The sequence below is a fragment of the Lethenteron reissneri genome, chromosome 20, assembly GCF_015708825.2.
Source record: "Lethenteron reissneri isolate LAM-NWPU_2019-01 chromosome 20, ASM1570882v1, whole genome shotgun sequence".
Classification (NCBI taxonomy): Eukaryota; Metazoa; Chordata; class Hyperoartia; order Petromyzontiformes; family Petromyzontidae; genus Lethenteron; species Lethenteron reissneri.
In genome coordinates this window covers 14,573,173-14,593,308 of record NC_083798.1, presented here as the reverse complement: position 1 = coordinate 14,593,308, position 20,136 = coordinate 14,573,173, and the positions used below count along the sequence as shown (strand labels likewise).

Genomic DNA, 20,136 nt, shown 5'->3' with positions numbered 1-20,136 from the left:
CTAATCGGAGGTGCGGGGGAAGGACAACAAACAAAACATAAAATCAGTTTAAAGAAATTAGCTTTCAATTTAGATTTGAAAGTGCATAGCTCCACTGGCTTCCTCATATCAGATGGAAGAGCATTCCAGACGGCCGCAGAAGCGCATCTGAAAGCGCGCGAGGCAGTGGCCGTCTTTGTTCGACGGCTAGCCAAATGTCGTTGTGAGGATGACCGGAGTTTGTGTGATGGTTTACGTTCCTTGACGAGGTCAGCAAGGTATATTGTTGTTCAATTGTGGCAAGCACTTTGTAATGAGTGCTCTCGCGAACAGGGAGTACGTGAGAGATGGGCGTTCATTAGCGCAAAATGCGAGGCTTGGAAGACAACAGCGATGGAAAATCCACTTGTGCCAAGAGCAAAGTCCTGAACCCCACCGGCTAACGCTCTAACATAATTACCTAAAATATTCAAATGTAATTACCGGCATGCACTTCGTCACTTAAACTGTTTACTTTTGCCACACCGCGTAATAGGGGACGCTCTTTCCTATTAGGGTTACTTTATTAGGGAAATTGCAATTCTGAACTAGAAATCACATTTCGACACGTTTGTAGGCTTCTGGGCTGCTGTGCCGCGTTTTATGAGCGCTTGCCCTAATTTCGGGCGCACACGACCCACATTAACGCGACAAAATGACTCGGAAGCAGGCCTAGTGCAGGGGACGTGTGGTAGAGCCACTGAACATAGCAATTCCCAAAGGATGTTAATTGCTTTGTCTCGGTACCAATTGTAACACTTTCTGTCATGAAAAAATATGTACTCTGATTAATTTTCACCGAGACACTCATCGGACAGAGGTTTGTGTTTACATCCTGGAAACAAATACCGTACATGTGAGAGTTAAAATAGTAATACTGTAGCTGCAAAATGTGTTTGATATCCAAAAATGTGGCTGTGGCTGTTCTCACCAACACTAGGTTCAACCATCATGCTGCTCAACTGCGGGAATTCTCTCCCGTTGTTTCTTCCCAAATTTTACTCGCCTTACTCCCTTGAATGCGATGTTCGGTGCTGGCCACCTGACCTTTGTAGGTCTTTACCGGCCTGTGCTCTGCAACTTACAAAAAAAATGTAGCACCGGTCCTTCCCTTCATGCCTCGCATGTCACGTGACACAACCATAATTACTTGTGAATTTGCACAGTCGCAAAATAGCTGGTGCAGAGTCTCCTCTCAATCTGCATTCGTGCACACACGCCTGTGTGCAGTTCTTTGGCTCAAGCCCTCCTTATTTTAGCCAAAGATTTTTCCGAAGAATGCAACACACGGGTCTCTCTTCTGTTACACCTTTTTTTAAATATATAAAACATGTCGAGTCGTTTGTTGGGAGAGGGTGGCGACGCGCTTAACCGCAAACGTTGCGCAAATAACATCTCTTTTAAAAGGAGACATGAAAAGAAAGGAATGCAGACAATTAAACAATGCAGTCGCGCCCCCACGCCTCGAGTGGATATATAAAATTACCTCTGGGACGGCAGCACCGCGGTTAGAATTTCTGAAAGTTCCGTCACATTTGGGTGCAATTACTGTAAGTCCAGAGAGCGGAGGTGCGTTGGGATGTGGGGGTGAGCGGGCGTATTGTGAGAAGAAGGGGCGGTGGTGGGCGGATGATGGGGGGGCAGGTGGAGACTGGTGGAAATAAATTCTCGTGTCAGCTGAGAGGATGTTGCTGCCAAGACTGTAATCACCTCCAGTCAAGCCAGTTGTAGGTCTGTGGGTCATTTTCAGAAAATAAAACTCGAGCTGAGAATTGAAATATGCTCAGGAACTCAAATCCCCTCCCTCCCTCCCAAAGATGTTGAGGAGATCCATAAAGTTGGTGACCTTGTCTCTTTGTTCACTTGACACTTTGCAATAAAACTGTTGCTTATGTCAGTTTGGTAGCTAACGTTTAGAAAATAAATATTGCAATAATGAAAAAGGCTGTGCAGATTCACTGCTTCCCCCAACCCCGCACTTGACCCCGCAGTTCGACGATTTGTTGGGATGTAGGGTTGCAGTTTGAGTCAGGCATCTTTTTTTTTCATAACATTGCGGTGAATGTAGCGGCCTCCAGCGGCTGCAGTGGCTGACGTAAATCTGTTGCACGTCAACGCGTACGAATGTTAAAAACAGCGATTGTTAGGCATGTCCATTCGAGGACATGTATCCGTGAGCTTAAGAATCCACGTTAATTGACAAATTGGTCAATCTCTTCTGCCTCTATTTATCCACACTCTGGTATTCGGAATCACGACAATTATTGATGCGTGCGTGAACCATTCGCGCGTCACGGATGCACCTGGCGAATAGGGTCATGTGCATTATTTTTAAAGCAAAAAACAACATTTGTAAAAAAAACAACGTCGTATGTTATTGGTAATTGCTGGCACTCGTTAATTGAGCGCTCTCCCTAAAGTTCACCACCACAAATCTTCCCCCGCCCCAAACCATAAACCTCCAGATCTCAGCCACCCCATCCCCCCTCAGCTGTTTCAACATAAGTAACTCCCTTGGAAAGTGTGCGGTGTCCCGGTAATCTGTCTCCAGCTCTGCGGGCCTGGCCTCTTGGCGAGTGAGGTCAGGTGATTTGGATTAGTTTGCCATGGGACTGCCTGCTAATTGTGCGACAGGGGCATTAGAAAAAATATTTCTTTGTTTTTTGGCACAAATTCCTTCTCTTGCCGCCGGGAAAAGGTTTTTTTCTTCAGCTCCCCCCCCGACCCCCCCCTCTCCCGCCAGTCTGAACATTTTTTTTTCTAACGGTTCTATTGATTTACTACTACAGGGCCTATACAAAAATGTGTTTGCCTCAATTCAATCTGTCAGCGGTGTGGCTAGGCTTATTGACTTGTTCCCAGCGCTCCAAATGGTGTTTTTACATCGTACGTGCCACGCGGTTTTTTTTCTTGCAATGCGCCGGCTAGCGAGTTGCAGACAAATTAAACGCGTCAACGTCACGAAGAACCGGCCCACGTGCAGGTGCTGGGTGCACTATTGCATCTCGCGATTGTGAGAGATGGCGACTCCTTGAGGGGTGGGGGGGAGACCTTCATCCAGCGGTGGATTGATCGTGACTTATGCTCGCGGTTAATGATCGTAAAGATCATGATGATGATGAAAGTAGTATGTATTTATCACGTAGGCTTTCGCGACCAATATCATCCATAATAGAGGTTTTTCGCCTGATGAAGCTAGTTGTAATTACTGGCGAAACGTCGTACTCGGATTGTAAATGTTGTGGCTTGGCTCTCCAACACACCGGTGTGCTGTTCCGTTTACGTAACCACCCTTACTAGTTTGCTGTGTTGGGTGGTGGTGGGTTTTAACGACACTTTTATATATTTATGCGATCTAACCCAAAAAACCTCTTATGGAGTATGTATTTATGTTGAACTTCTTTTGCACCGTACGTAGCCAACCATGCTAATCGGCGGTGCGGGAGGGGGTAACAAACTAAACACAAAAAGCATTTCTTCATAAAAGAGTTTTCAATTTGCATTTAAAAGTGCACAGCTTCAGTGGCTTCCTAATATCAGAAGGACGAGCGTTCCAGACGGCCGCGGAAGCAGTGACCGTCTTTGTGGGTGAACAGCATTCGTTCGCCGCTGCGCTTTCGTGCCTTATGTAGTATACAAATGACCGTGCGGGCCTGGCTGCGTTAACCGTTGCAGTAAGTGAGACGGCTAACACAGAAACCCGACGTGGAATGGCCATTTATTTTTCATGTTGACGTTTCTCATTAGCCGGTGTGTGCCACAGCAGTAGCACGGGTTCTCAATCTCTGCGTCACTTTATTATGGGTAGAGGTTGCCACCTCTGACATGCAAAAGGCCAGGCGTATCCAGTGAAGAAGAATATCTCAGAGTACCAGAAGAGCGGAGTAGACCTATATGGAAAGTCACAATATTCAGTTGTGTTATTACTGTGCAACTGACAACAAAAACAATTGGACTTTCAACATCATGGGAAGACTTATCGATTTTCGAGGTCCTCAAAAAGAGTCCATTCCTGGTAAAACCAGAATGGGGATGTAAGTGGAACACTTTTCAAATGTTATGTAGGAAGCACGTGGTATGCTCCTAAAATATAAATTTCCAGCATAGCCACGTTGAAAGCCAATAATAATAACAATTAATATACAGGCCTATGTCATTCCACCGCTGAAAGAAGGCCTTCCCACACCATGTTGGTTATGACTGTTGTGTGTGATCTCGTGTTACGTTATAATGTATTCCCAAGAAACATTGAATTCCTCGTTTAATATGCCCCTTTGTGCAGTGTGTGTACCACTTACGGAATGCTTGTTAACACTGTCCAACTGCTGCACGAAGGCCTTCCTGCGCCGTGTCAGTCTTGGGGTACGAGGGGATTTGTTTTTCCCATACTTCACCACGCCGGTGAGTTACGGCTCTCGTTTAACACGTGTTTAGCCGACCCACTCTTCCCGCTGGTTTAGCTTTTCTTGTATGCGCAGCTCCGCCGTTAACTTGCGCAAAGCACCCATCCCCCACCCCCCCACCGCTAAAGCTGGGCCTCTCGCTGACATTGCGACTTGGATCAATGGGGCCATCAATCTCATTTGCAAAAACCGTGCGACATCACGGCAAGGGGCCGCCGGTGTCTCCCCGTGCTGCAAGTGCGAGCGTGGAAACACGATACGGACAGTGAAATCCGCACACGGCGTCTCGCCGCTCTTCCCAGACTCACCTGCGTCGACTTCCATGGCACTCGTTCGCTCCTATGCGTCATCAATTAATTATCGTGATAAAATCACAGCACCGCACTGCCGAGATTGTTTGTCCGCCATGTGTGTATATATATATATTTTTTAACGAATCAACTGAAGTACCGAGAGGTATATAAATTAAAGGCAAAGTTATACGAATAGTTGTACATTGGTTAGGAGGCCAGAGTGCTGAGCTGGAACCTCGTGATAGCCTGCAGTTCGTTGCAGGTGTTGAAACTATGTTCTCAAGTGTCGGTGGTTGATAGTCTCTGGCCCGTCTCTTAAAAAAAACTGTGCAAAAAACCCATCACATTAATTCTGGGAGTCATCAATAACTGAACAAAAACCACCGTCACACAATGTGTTATCCTGACACTTAACTCGGCTAAACTCCATCTCTGAGAATTAAAAATGTTGGTTTGCCTGTAATGCGACAAACATGACCCTGTAGCAGTGTGGATAGAAAAGTGATGCACCTTACTTTGCGGAACAGAGAGCACTTGAATCGATCTCAGAGGTAGCTCTGCATTGTCCGATGCAGTGTGCCGCTCGTTCTAACACGATGGGTTGCGCTGCCGTGCGAGAGCTCTGAATGGGTTCTCTCGCCTCGTGATGTGACGTCCATAGCACGATCGGGATAACGTGGTGGTGGTGGTGGTCGGGGGGATGAAAAAAATCCACCCCCTAAATTCAATAACAACCGTGCCGTGTCTCCTCCTCGTTGTGTCGCGCAGCCATCGACACACAGAGCAGCAGCAGCGGCTCGGAGGAGTTGCTACCCAGCCCTCCCTCGCCTCCGCCTCCACCGCGCACCTACAAGCCATGCTTCGTGTGCCAGGACAAGTCCTCCGGCTACCACTATGGCGTCAGCTCCTGCGAGGGATGCAAGGTGACTCCCCCCCCATTCCCCCACCACCCCCAATCTCGCGTGGCCGCCAGTTGGAAGCTCCGTCGCCGCTCGGTGACCTGTACGAAACCGCCTTGGTTTTTGAAGGGCGGCAGAGCAGCGGACGAAGCTGGCGTTCGTAAGAGGGGGCAACTAAGCGGCGTATCGTGGCTAGCATTGGCCCTAGCGTGAGGGATTAAATGGGACGGGCTGTGCAATTATTCCCCCCCCTCTTTGTAGCCTGGAGCCTGGGCCCCCACCTCTCCGTGGGACCCGGGGCAGTTGCACTGCCTGCACACGTTCTGTAGCGATGCTCACTGGGGGGCACTCTAGGCGGAGAGAAGCCAAGGTGGGAGGTTCGCTGAATTCTCAATTTCACCATCCAACGTCGGCGTACAAGGTTTTAAGTGATGCTCACGGCATATGTGTGTCGCCCCCTAATCTCCCCTCTAACGTGTACCGTGAAGGGGCACGGGGGAACCAGTTCGCCTGTGCTCCCCGCTCACTTTGAACAGTGCATTGAAGAGCAAAGAGCAAGCTCCCTAGCATTGTAATGAGTCACCACCTCCTCCCGCCATTCAATGAATCGTCGTGATCGAGGGTCGCGACTCAATTCAAGCAGCCACTAGCGGCTGCAGGGACGATGTGTACAAATCATATGGAAAAACGAAAAACCTTATGCTCGCGATTCAACTCGCGAGTTTTGGGATCGATAACAATCGATGCATCGACTCGGCGCTAGACTCCTACTGCTCGCAAAGTGGACTGGACTGCCAGCTCTGCTCATTTCTCTTACCTCGTCTCTTAGAGTCTGCGAGTCATATGGTGTGCTTGAATGAGCAGGGCGATATAAATAGGCAGGCGGTAGTTTTCACAAGAGCCTCGGCGTTGATGCAGCGCCTGGCAGTTTTGTGCAAATGTTTAATTTCTTTCCCCCTTCCTGAGGAGGAACCACAACCATGACCAGTTTGACAAGACGATGGCAGGCGCGTTGGCTCACTGCTCGCTGAATGATGGGTATTAGAAGCTCACCTGGGGAAATGCCAAGGATTTACTTAAACTCTTATCTCTCTTTGTGTGATCGGAACACATGGTCAGGGCAAGGCAGCTGCCATCAGCTTTAGATCTCTCACTCTGTCTCTTCCTGATACGCTATGGGGCATTGGCCACAATTAACAATGAACGAAAATATACTTCGAACATTGCCACCTTTTATTTTGCATCGCAGCAGTCCTAACCCACGGCATGAAAACACAATTTTAGGATGTCGCATTTTGATTCACACGCGCTCTTATGTCTCGCGGTAAATCGCGATGACACTACCCCAGGCTGCCCAGAAGATTGTCATCTGTTTGTCTCAGCATGATTGTTTTGTCCACCCGTGATGGAGTGACTTATTATACATATATATAAATATATTTTTTGGTTCCTCCAACCGCTTTGTCTGTCATTGGATGAGACCGGCCGGACCCGATAAGGAAAGTTAATTAGCTATAAGTAGCTAAGCTGGAAATAAGGGATAAGGCAGTAGGCCAGGGGTATCATTTGTCTGATAAGGAAATGTCAGTGTGCTACGAATCCATTCTGCTTTTGGCAGGATTGTGCTTCCAGGCAAGTGCACTCTCCAGGCATTCATTAGGCGCCAGTGGGTGGGTTAATGTTTGCGTAAGAGCTCCCTCTCTCCCGTCCTGTCAGTGCTTCTGGTAGACAGTCACTCTGGTGGTGGTGTTGTTGTTGTTTTATCTCCAACTTAATGACATTAAATTCCCGAGTAGAAACTGTACATTTTAGCTTGGGGTGCTGCGTGGGTCTTCGGAGGGTGCTTTAGCCCCCCACCGTGCTCGCCTGCCCCCCTCTTCTTGGCAGACTGGTGTGGGGAGTGGCGGGGGGTTGGGGGGGGGGGCAAACAGGAGACTTGTAGTGCCCCGACTAAAGAGAGTTGACTTAATTTTAGGAGGAAAAAGTAAGAATGATTGTTATTCCCAATTAATTTTTTTAACTGTTAACATAAAACCCCCTTTGTACACTAGCAGTGTAATTTACAATAGATGGCTGCTTATGTTATAAACAGCGTTACTCTGGAGAGAGACTCTGGCCGAGGGGGTTTGGCAACACATAAAACACGTCATCTAAGGCAGGCATTTCAACAACCCTCGTTGTCCACTTGGTAAACTGAACAGATTCGTGTCCTATTCCCTGGGCTACAGCTCCTCCACGCAGAACACCCTTTGCCTTATTCCTATTCTATAATCGATCTTCGACGCCGCCTCAACGCCACCTCCCCCGGTCCCCTGGTGTCGTAATTTGCGCGCCCGGCGCGGGTCTTTAAACTCACTTAGGGAAGCGGCGGCGTTCTCTCCCAGCGGTCGGGCCAGTGCCCCCGATGATCTCCGACAGACACGTCCAAGCGTCTCTCGTTTGATTTGTCCGGGCGCCCCGACGCTGGGCATTGGGGGCTCCAGCGAGGTGCCAGAGGCTCCATGGGGCGTCTCCTCTGGGCCGCCCGCCGGTGACCTCTCCGCTAGATTCCTCGCACCGTCAGGTGGGACAGGGAGCTGAGTGACAGATTGCCTCTTGCGGGGCTCTGCCCGTGATTGATAGGGTCATGTTATTGCTGACCGCTGAAGGAGATCCCCGCATAAAGGAAGAAAGATCCTTTCTTTCCTTCCAACCTCATCTCGGCCCCCGCCTGCACCCCCCCCCACTACCCCCTGCGTAACGGAGCTAGCGGCTGCTGCAAGAAGCATTTGTTGTGAATTATAACGTAGGGAAATGTTCGCGCCCATGTGGTGTTTTTTTCCACTAATCCAGTATTGCGCATTACTTGTCAGAAAATGCATTAATCTCTAGGCGTCATTTTAATGATAAATGATCGAAAGTGGCGTTGCTTTCTTTTTTGACTTTACACCATGCAGCCTCTCTGTTTCTTTTACAGCCCCTTGTCAATCCACTGCCGGATGCAGGCTTCCTCACGCCATGCCGGCAGTTTTGGGGGGGGGGGGGGTTGTTCAGCAGCCACATTTCTCCGTGCTGGTCAACGCGGGTCGGTAAAGGGTGCGGGAGCCCGGGCCCGGTCCAGATCTGGCTCTCGCCACAGCCGTGGCCGGGAATCGAACCCAGATCACCAGGTTCATGGTACAGCAGCGCTAACCACCATGCCACCGCTCCAATCTTACAGCCTCTATATTAACCAATTGATGTAACGCATTGACCTTTTGGAGTCTTGTGTGGCTGTGGGACCGCCGGGCTCTAAACGCCCGCTATGGGATGCCTTTGTTTCTCCCGTCCCTGCCCCACTCTCAAAAGAGACTTTGTTGTGCGGCGCATTTCGGAGTGGCGGAGTGTTTGGAGTGTTTCCCCTCCCGTTTGAGTGGACGTGTCGGGTTTCACGAGTCGGCTACTCCGCTGGGGCCAGAGTTTAGCTTGGTGAGCCCATATCAAGCATGCCTCTAAACACCGCCTTAAACACCGCTCATTATTACTCGTGACAATTGTGTTCATCGAAGCGATCATTATTTGCACCAGTGTAGCAGTGATGCAGCGGATAAAGCACTGTGCCTTGAACCCTGCGACCTGACTTTGATTCGTGGCCACGGCTCACATCAGCGGCGAGTCGTATGTTATCCAGTCCTGGGTCCCAGCCTTCCACCAACCCACGCTGACTGGCAAGCGTGGTGAAGTATGATGGTCAAAGAACTTCCCACGACTGATGCAGCATTGTGATGCATTCATCAAGCAGTAGATCGATGAAGGACTGATGATTTTGGAGCAATTCTACAACATGTTATTTTTATGTCATATGTATTTTATTTATATTCAATTTCCTCCACAATATCTCTTACCAAGCTCTTACAATGACCTTTCACAATTCAAGAAATGTTCACTCTTATCTATTTCAACATTGAAAGTGCTGTCTGTTGCTGGCCGTTTGAAATCTTGGGCCTTTGGTCCCTGTACTCAGCAACTGTGTGTACACAAACAAAAAAGAGCCATCACATGAAAAACAATTGCAGTACAAAGAAGAATTTTGAAAATAAAAATGAATAATCATGTGGATAGATTGGTAGTGAACACAAACTCTGTCAATGCTCTAACAAGATGACAATCTGGCAACTTGTTTATGTTATAACTGACATAACGTTTTTTGTGGAATTATGCTCATGCAAGTCTACAATTGTATCATTGTGTTGCTATTGTTGCATTCTCGGTTATTACAGCTGCAACGATGTTTTTTTTTCGAATCACGACCCGCATAGTCACGTTGATATGTTTTATTTTTAAAAAGTTTAATGTTCTGTTTAGTTAATTACGTTGGCTGGCCTAGGCAACGTAAGAAACACGGAGGGATAGCCAGTGCTGAATAATATCTCTGTTCCTCCTCCAGCAGCGTTCAATAACATCCAGCAGTGCCTCGTCGACTAAGAGGGATGTCTTTGATGTATACCCCACTCCACAATGAGTCTGTGTAGCGGTTAAGAGACTCGGCCAAGATAATTCTATTTCACTGAAAGCACTCGGTAGGGAGTTGAAGATGGGCAGGTCAAATGCTTGGTTGGCAGGAGATTATGGTAAGTAATTATATTAATTTAGTACATTCGGCATGAGCACCATCCTCATAGTGCGAGGCTATCACAAGGGCAGTGTGTGTTTTATAGACAGTTATAGTCTGCCAGTCGGGTGGCGATGTTGCTATGTGGCTTTAGCCAATTAAGTAATTAAGTATGGCAATGGATTCTTGGATCGGTGTCAGTGTGTGCAGAGCTTCACGTGTTGCCTCCTCATATTGGGTGGGGGTTTTTTTTTTTTCCCAGGTTCTGTTCTCTGGTTTCCTCTCACATTAAGCCAAACAACTCGCTAATGGAATTGGCCAAACATCCCAATGTGGGTGGGGGGAGGGGAATGCTGGGGGGAAGGGACCCTCGGAGAAGAAAAAGAATCTCGGTGAGGCTTTGCTGGGTAAATAAAGGGGGATTATTCAAAAGTGAACACTGCAACCCAGAATCTTCTCTTTGTGCTAGGAGTCGGGGGGGTCCGGGGTGGCGGCAGGGGGGGGGGGGGGGGATGGGGGTGGAAGGAACAGGAGTTTTTCCAGTGGATTTGCAGCTCTTATTCGCGTCCCTGCTGTGCGCAAACCCCAGTTCAGAGAGCATCTCTCCGGGCCTTTTAATCCCTGAGTGAGTGCGCACAGGGGATGGCTCTTTCTGGGGTGCCAATTCCAGACCCCGCTCACCGGGGAGATGCCCTCGCCACATGCTCGCTTCAGGGGGGTGGGCAGCAGAGAGAATGGTCTTTTCGGATGCGAAACCCCTGACTCTGAGATCATGCTGACCCCGTGAGGGAAGGCCCTGCCCAGTGTTCACATCGCAGGGCACGAGAGTCCACAGGGACTGCAGTGAAACCTGCATAGCTGATGATTCAATGCAGGAGCCCCTGGGCTGCCTACCCCATGCCCCACCGCCCCCCTCCCCCCATCACTTCACAGCTGCAGCTTATAATGTCACATTGTATCAGATTGCAGCTCTCGGGCACATTTTAAGCGGGGGTCTGCGCAATCTTTCTTTTCATCTCTCGTGGCAGCTTATAGTGCACTACAAAGTGTTTTTTTTTCTCTTCTCTCTATGCGCATTTTCACCGAATGCATGACCACTGTGTAGCAGGGCCATCCCTCCAGACGCCTTTGATAGACCCTCCCCCACAACTACTTCCCTGGCACGTAGCCGCCGCCTTGCTCTGCTTACCTTGTCAATTCTTGCCTCGGCCAGAAGCCGCGATTTGAAAGCTCAAACCCTCGAGGTTGATCTTGCATTCTTTTTTTTATTGAATGCGGTATATCCTCCCCCACATATCCTCGCCAGGGCACCGAGCTGTACGAGTACATACGTGAAAAAGGACGGCTGCGTGAACGTCTGTAGCATACGGCGGTTAGGTCCATGTGTCCACACATTGGTGAATTGGACAAAAATGAAGCGCACACTGCTTTGAGCGCGGGGGAAACGCTTCACCATGCTTTAGCAGTTAGCAGTTAGCAACTGAACTACTAAACTAAAACTATTTTATTTTATCAGGTAAGGTCCACTGAGCTACATAGCTCTTTTTCAGAAGCAACCTGCCCACAAATTATAGCTCAACGAAGTGGCTTATCACGTGGAAATTTCTAGCAGCCAAATACTCTTAAGCGCATGTTTATGAATGTGGAGGGAAAAACCGGAGGAGCTGGAGGAAAATCCACGCGACCATGGGGAGAACTAGCAAACTCCAAATACACAGGCGTCAGGGTCGGGATCGGAACGCACGACCTCCTGTATACCAGGCGAGGGAGTTAACATCTCCTAGCCACCGTGGTGCCCAACTGCACGCGAGATTACGAACGCGTGACTGCTGCGCATGAGGACATCCGTCTCACCGTGCACAGACACCGCACTGGGAGCGAGCAGTGAAGCGGTCAATGGCGCACATGCGACGGGTCAGATATGCCACTTGGGACTGTGCTCTCTCGTTCATTTCATTTCTTTGCTTTGGCCGTCGGCATGAAGCGCGGCGGCTAAGAAGGCACGGAAACTTGAACCTGCTCCCAGGGTCCGCCTGTTTTTCTATTTGCATCCCAGCCCGCGCGCATCTTCCTGTTGTGATGGGGTTTCTCGTCATGAGCTGGTATCGAATGCTGAAACAAAAAGGGGGGTAAGCAATGGGCTGATGTATGTTTGTATGTTGAACTTCTTTCGCACCGTACGTAGCCAACCGTGCTAGTCGGTTGGCTAGTCGGAGGTGCGGGGGACTACACTTGCATTTTATTTCTACGTGGTTAAACGCACCAATGTTTTTATTTGTTTTAACTGCAATAATGTGAAGCCCCAGACAAGACGAGTATTATTAATATATTATGTTGAACTAATTTCAACATCGTGCTTTGACAACCGTGCTAATCAGAGATGATTAGCAGGATAGCACGAGAAGATCTTTCTTGAGAATAATCAGAGAAAGACGATTGAGATTTTTCTGGACATGTAATGAGAAAACAAGAGACTGATTGTAATGTTTTGAGCGGGGGAAAATGACAGGCACAACAAGCCTGGGAAGGCGGCGAATCAAGTACACCAGCGATTTGAACGATTGGATACAACTGGGAGTATCGAATGCAACGTTCTTGAGTGATATCGTGGGGAGAGCTAAGTGGAAGAAGGTCACCATCGCCGACATCTTTGAGTAAGGATACTGCACATTGAGAGGACTGATGGGCCTTTTATTTTGAAGCCTCTTATTTTGTAAGAATTTTGTTGAAGGGACTCGGCCCATTGTTTCTGGTGTTGGGAAAGGGCAGGAAAACGTCGTGTTTTTGGAACAGTATTCATTCGCCGGACCAAATTGACCACCCACCGAAAATGGACATTGTCTAAAAATAAACAGAGCTTCCCTGCAGGGCGTTTAACAGGAAAAAAAGAGAAAAGAAAACATCCAGTTGTAGGGTTGTTCGGTTTCCGCTGTGCAAGCAGAGTGCAGCTTTAACGTAAACTCCTGAAGCGGTAGTGGTCGCGTTGATGTAGTAAATGTGGTAAATGTGACAACATTTGTGACAAAATCACTCGCAGTGCACCCCAACCTACACACATTTCAGCAAAGTAGATTGTGAGCCCGAATAGTGCTTGGATGGGCGGTGGCAATGCATGCAACGGGTGCGTTACAGGCTGCTGCGGTGTTCCCGTTGGTAGCAGATAGTACTGCAGCAGCAGCAGCAGCAGCAAAATTCATCGTTGTACCGTACTTCTATGCGCCAGCGTTCTACGCTGCTGCCCGTCTTCAGCAAGCATTACTGACCAGTGTGGTGAAGTATGGTCAAAAGACTACTGTACGTGTGCAATGTGGTAGCGACTGCACATGCTGTTGGTTAGAGTGGCACATCACACACATACACATGATGTGTCACCAGAACCCTAGAAAATGCTGCAGCCACAAGTTAAATATATATGCGTTGTCTTTAATAACAATAATGCCCTCAATTTAGCTGGCAAAACCTTAATGACTCAAGGATCTCTTTTTCAGGAGGGTCCCGCTTTGGGATGTTTGGCCAATTACAGCTCCTCACAGATGGATTCAAGAATCAATTTCTCTTCTGCTGTCTCATGGCCATGTCACAGGCCAGGCCTATAACACCCGTTCAAGTACTGCCCAGGCTCGGCTCTGCTTAGTCTCTGACATCTGACGACACCGGGTACATTCGATGGATATTTATTGCGCTTTGCAAAGGCGTGTTACGCAGCCTACAGCTGCTGCTTCCGCTGCTGTTGTTCCATTTCAATACGTTCCCGTTAAATAACAATGGAATTTAACAATCCCACTGCAGTCAAGTGCACTGTTGCGAAAGTGGCCATAAGCTCCACTGCAGGCCTCTGTCCTTTTAAAAACGCAATGACGCAGCCATCGCAGTCGTATAAACTTAAACAGTAACACTATTCTACCATGTAAGGCCCACTGAGCTATATAGCTCTCTTTCAGAAGCTACCTGGCCACAAATGATAGCTCAACGAAATGGTTTATCACGTGGCAATTTCTAGCAGCCAAATACTCGAAACCTACGACCCCTGGCAAGCACTGGCAGTCACCCACCACGAGCACGAACCTGGCTCATGTCTCCTTGGCTTGTGAGACGCGACGAGATCGGGCACGTGTTCAGGGTGATTTGGTCACGAGGCGAAATCGCCCTATGTGTGCCGGGTATTTGTGGGGTTGCTGTCTGTCTCTGGTGACCCGTGGTGCAGCTGTGTTGGTGCCGAAAGCCATCGTGGCATTCCCCTGGCAATCCGGATCATCTCCCACCACCCCCCCTTTTCCAGGGTCACGTTGTGCCCAATGGCTCTAGCCAATTTAATGTGCACGATTTAGCAAGACACCATCTGGGGAGAGGAAGAGAGAGGGGAAAAAAAGTGAAATGGTCTTTATCTCGTAAATATGCGCTAAGGCTGTGTTTCCCACAATGTCCAACATTGTTTTAAAGGTTTGTTAACGTGACTAAATAACACTTTAGAGGCATTCCCGATAGTGCCTGTTGTAGCCAGAATTTCAGCGGCACGTCTGCATTGATGCTGTATGAACTTGTATGGTCGCGACGTCGTCACAGCGATGTCACCAGAGTTCTATCTTATCTTATTTCTATTTATATTGTGCCTAATTGTACATTTTAAAGTCCCTTTCACCCATTAACATAGATTCAGACTGGTGTCAGACATCCTGGGACACACAGCCTAATTTTGCATCTACAAGATTCATGATCTATTTAGCATTGGATATGCCAGAGCATTCGGAGTTGCCAACGGGGACAGATGTTTTGTTTGCAAATAATATACAGAGGTCCCTGCAGAGGCATATTGCAGGGTACATTTAAAAAATGTGTCATGTGACCTCTGACACCCAAAAACACAATGGTCAACTCTTGTGAATGATGCCACCATAAAACACAGCACAATTCGGAATATATGCATGTATATACACACAGCATGGAAATGTGACGAGATGCTGCGTATACAAACAGCGAGTGTCTTTATTTTATAGAGAGGAGTCAAAGACGGCGGCAAAACTAGTAAGGTATTGAGCCTGACAGGTAGCCGACAGCACAGATGGCTGGGGAAAGGGAGTCCCAGACAATACGGGCAAGAAAAGCATCAGAGAATGAGTGACCTCTCCCCACACGGGTCTTTAAAGTGCCTTTTTAACAGCAGCTGTCAAACTTTGGTAATTCCCTGCAGAAATTAGGTGGGGTGGGCAGCCGGAATTGAATCGTTGACTCTGTACAAATTGGCTCGGTGTTGGCGCACAACAAATGCCGGGAAACCCATTCACCCGGCGAAGATAATCACGTACGCATTGCCGCGGACAGCCGCAATGATAAACAAAAAGTGGCGTATAAACGGCGATAACAATTCATAAATAACGGCAATAGTAATAACAGAGGGCAATATCTATAGCAATATCAATGACAATAAACAATATGAGACGCAATAACAATAAATATTTTTTTTTATCGGCGCCATGAGTATTAAGAGTGTGCGGTTTAATAAATTCACAACTAAACTGCGTGTGTGGCTCACGTGTTCATTAATTAAAAGAGCTCTCCGTGCGCAGAACGCTTCGTGCAAGTGCAATTGGGCGAGCTGCGGGCGGGTTTCCTGACGGGATGCCCGATGGTATCCTCTGCCACCCGTGTACTCATTTTTTGCGATTCCGCAAATTTTTTTTCCATTTTGGTCGCGGGCGATTGTGTACGGTAAACCAGGGCGTAGCGAATGCGAGGTGAGTCCGTGGCCGTAGGTTTCCGCAAATGCACGTCAGCAGAGGCCCGATCAAAACAACAAAAATTTAGTTTATTTCTTAAAATTCATGCATTTGTGCAATATAAAAAGTGTGGGGGCTGGGGGGAGGAAAGACATCACTGGGCTTTGGCAATGACAAAGTAAAGCGGCTTTTTTTATCAATTTATAGTCGATGTGTCAACTCCGGGAAACCTCTGAGAACACTGAAGTGGAACAATTAGATTTTTTGCACATTCAACGGAGCATTGTTTGGTGAATGCGCATGCTGTCGAGACTGCGCATGCGAGGGCAGTCGGTGAGCACATATTAAGGCCAGCACACCGAACGAGTGAGCATTTAGCCGAGTCCGAGTCGCTTTCGTCTCCGCGTTGCTCACACTGATTGTGCCGCACCTATTGGGTGCTCATTTCAGGCCGAGCTGACCTAGGGAAGGTCCAGGGCCATGTCCGTAACCCAAATACGATCGTCTGTGCAGCCTCGCGTGGCTCAACGTCTCTCTGCGTGCTCGCAATCCGGTTGAGCGTCGGGAACGAGAAGGCCGTTCCAAACGAGCGCTGGGGAATTACGAAGCCCTTCCTGCCGGGTCACCGAGGCCAACTGAGGCCAATTGAGACCATGGCCTGCTGCGAAATGCACAGCTGCTCGTATTCAATCTCGCCGGGGAGTTTTGAGGTCCGCGGGGACCGACATTGCTGATGCAGCATTGGCAGCGAGCGGCAGCAGCAGCCGCAGCAGCGTCCGAGTGGGGAAAAAAGATAGTGCCCACCCCGAGCCAGTCCGACTGACGGCGCGGAAATTTTTGTGCTGCCGAAAATCACGTGGACTCGTTTTTTTTTTAAGTCACCGTGTGGCGTAACGACGCTCCGCGGAGGTGTTAATCGTTCTCGAGTCTCCCGCTTTCACGGTGAGATGCGTTGAAGAAATATTGTGGAATTTGTTCTCCGTACGATCATCGTCCGCGTCGCGATACGTTTATATTAGGTGCACCATTTGGCCCCGAGACAGGCGATTAAGATACATTAAGGCTTCATTCCCGTGGCCCAATATGGGAGCGTCGAGCAATTACATTTTATGGCAACGACCCGGGACTTTAATACGGGAATCCGTCTTATCAAAAGTTAAATAGAACCCCTTAACCTAAATGGAATCTGAAACACTGTATACATATTTAGGTGATCATTAACTGTTTATCGTTTGCTCCGTTAATGGATGGTGATGATGATAAATGGCAAACTATTTCTGTTTTTCAACCTTTTCAGATCCTGACGCTGCATCTATCCCTCCCCGCTTCTCCTCGCGCACACAAGTTGGTGGCTTTGCCGTTAGCCAGCAGATGGTGCACTTTCCGATTATCATATTAAATGGAAACGGAATGAGCGACGAACACCCATTTGGCCCGTAACAACATTACGCTAATGATTATGGCTGCGAGCTTGCGCTCTGTTAATGCTCGTGCCTGGCTAATGGGCATGGCAGGTCGTGATTAAACCTTTTAAACCTCCCTCGGAATTTTTAATGAACCGCCAAGTCAGAGCTGAGCATGGAGTTAAAGGGGTTAACCGGCTAATATTTCAGCGGGTCCTTTGCACCCCTGCGCAAAGACTATGGTTATTAAAACATATTGCGGCAACATTCCTTGGTGCGGGAGAGGTGAAGGCGGCGCGGCTGCGCGCTCAGCAGCTCGTCGGCCGCTGCGATGGGAAGCCGCCGTGAACTTGTGTGCGTTAGAGAGGCAGGGTTGTTGGGGGAGGGAGGGAGGCATTTGTCATTTCTTGGATGCCGTTCTCCGCTCTGCTGCCTCCCCCACCGTATTTAGGAACTTCCTTCCTCCAGCCATTCGTGCTGTCGAGTCCCTGCACCTGTTAGAAGCGCTGGCGATTGTGTTGCCTAGGTCATCGGGAAAGTTCGAAAAATTACAAATAATTACGAAGCTGAACCTGGGAAAACAAATAATGTCTCTTTTGTAACTACAGGATTCCAGGTCTCTCGAGCAAAAGTTTATCAATCTTAATTGGTCACTCATCAGCCAGGGTTAAACCACTGTTGAATGAAGGCCTCCTCAAGCGACCACCACATATCACCATCCTGCAATCTAATAATCCACCTGCATGCAAGCTTTTTTTTAATCGAATTGTCTTCTACTCTTATTCTTGGTTCTTTCGGTGATGATTGCTTGTGTTGCAATTGAAACTTCGTGAGAATTTTATTGTTTTATATTTGTATTATTTTATTGTTTCCCTTCTATGTGACTTTACCGAAAGAACCAAGAATATGAATCCCTGCAGTCACGAAAGCTTTAAATCAAAATTCCTTCTACTCTGTTGAATTTTTGAGTTGTATAAAAATATTATCAGAGAATGTTTTTTTTAACTTAGAGCCAAGAGTTTAGGAGCCACGGGCAATTGCAGAGTTAGTTTGTTTGGCGCCCAGCGAGATTCACTGATGGGGTCCATGCTGGCAAACTGTCATGACACTTAGCGCAGCGCCGCTATCACCGCTGCAGTGTGGGCCCGTCAGTGGCAAATGTGGCTGGGGAGCTTTTCAATTGCGCCTTCAAGGCCTCGTTGCATTTTTAATGCCGAGTTGGAAAAATCGTGGGGATGACTCCAGAAATTCAAGATGTTTTCTCCTGATAACCCAGACGTTGCTTGTTCCATGACACAGCAATGCTGCCTTCCAAAAAACAATGCGTCTGTCGCCTCATGACTTTGCCTATTGCAGTTCTAATACATTGCATGTGGCTGGGAATTAAACTCTGGTTGTCGGGTTCGTAGCGCAGCACGCAACCCACACCCCGCACCGACCAGTGTGGTGAAGTATGGTCAAATAAACCCTACGGCCTGCATGTCATGGAAAGGCGTTCATAAAACGGATTGGCAAAGGGGATGTGTATATATTGTATGGCGTTTTTATTGTTTGTTTAATTTTTTTTACTTTTGTCTGCTTATACTTTTCCCACTCTGCCCAGACCATAAATATGGGATGGGTATTTAAAACTGATGTGCACATTGAAGCTCCGAATGCCAAATTGCGTGCAGCTGGGCGACCTGTCAATAAGTGAAACTCTTGACGCTCACTCCCCGCGTGCCCCAGACCTTGTCCAGCCGCAGTCGCTTCTGACTTGCGGTCGTGTTTGTTTCACGTGAGAGCGATTAGCCGTGCAGCGGCCTCGGCTTAATATGCGTGACCAGGTCAGCGAAGCCCCGGGGGTTGTGTCGTGTGTCCTATCCGCACGTGCAGGGAACCAGGGGGAGAGAGCGCTCTCCCATCGCTACAAATTGTTCACGCACGTTCTGTATGTAATCCGCAAGTGGGGATATCAAAGATTCTCTCCCTGTGTGTGTGTGTGACCGTGGCTGCGAACTGTCAAGCAACGTGAGCGTGTAACTTTGCACTGACCAAAATATAAAGAATGAAGGTGGCGAGTGGGTGGGTTGTATCTGAAATCACAAACTCTTAAACGCAGCAACTGAACGGCTAAATCACTTCTCTCATAGTTGCCCTTCGTAGGTTAATGCACAGAGATGAACGGCGCGATTCATTCAAAGGCACGGCCCCGCCGATTTCGAATATGCCCCCTTTTACTTTATTCTCAACAGGTGACTGAATATTTTAACAGCAACTGCTCCATATCTTACGGTGGAGCATTACATATTTTAAGAGGTGTATTGAGATTGGTGGGAGACGTGTGCAATTGAGTCGTCGAGATGAAATGTTGATTTCTTTGAAAACCATTCCCGGTATAGCAATGGGGTGTCTGTAGATGGATCGCCCTGTATATTTAGCAGGGACTGTACTCGTAACCGGCGATGTGGCGGTTAGCGCACTGCACTGTGAATGCAGCAATTCAAGTTTGATCCGCCCCCCCCCCCCCTGCCATGGCTAACATCCAGTGGTATCTGAAACAAGTCCTGGGACTTTCCCTGTCTCCATAGCTCTGGCCAGCACGGTGAAGTATGATCAAATAACCCCCATGACTGACACGGTGTGGGGGGGGGGGGGGGACACACACAATCCAGGAGTGGTTTGACAAAGTGTTATTTTAGTCACCAGCGAGTCCGTAAAGCTTCACCTGCAATTCCAGCTTGGGCGTCGTGCTTCACGGATTCACGGTTAACTGGGGTCGTGTGCCGGGTGACGGTGGTAGGCACGACACTCTAAAGCAAATTTGGAACCCTAGGCTGGACCTGCCCTGCGAGTG

General features: G+C 48.4%; 1 protein-coding gene across 3 annotated transcripts in view; it reads left to right on the top strand.

Annotated features, from left to right (window-relative positions):
- The window catches only part of LOC133344834 (retinoic acid receptor beta-like), an 83,704-nt gene that overhangs the window by 45,284 nt on the left and 18,284 nt on the right, over window positions 1-20,136 (top strand). For all 3 annotated transcript variants that reach the window (XM_061555061.1, XM_061555062.1, XM_061555063.1), the window contains one exon: window positions 5,483-5,637. In XM_061555061.1, the coding sequence (XP_061411045.1) occupies window positions 5,483-5,637 (155 nt within the window). The remainder of the gene's footprint in view (window positions 1-5,482; window positions 5,638-20,136) is intronic.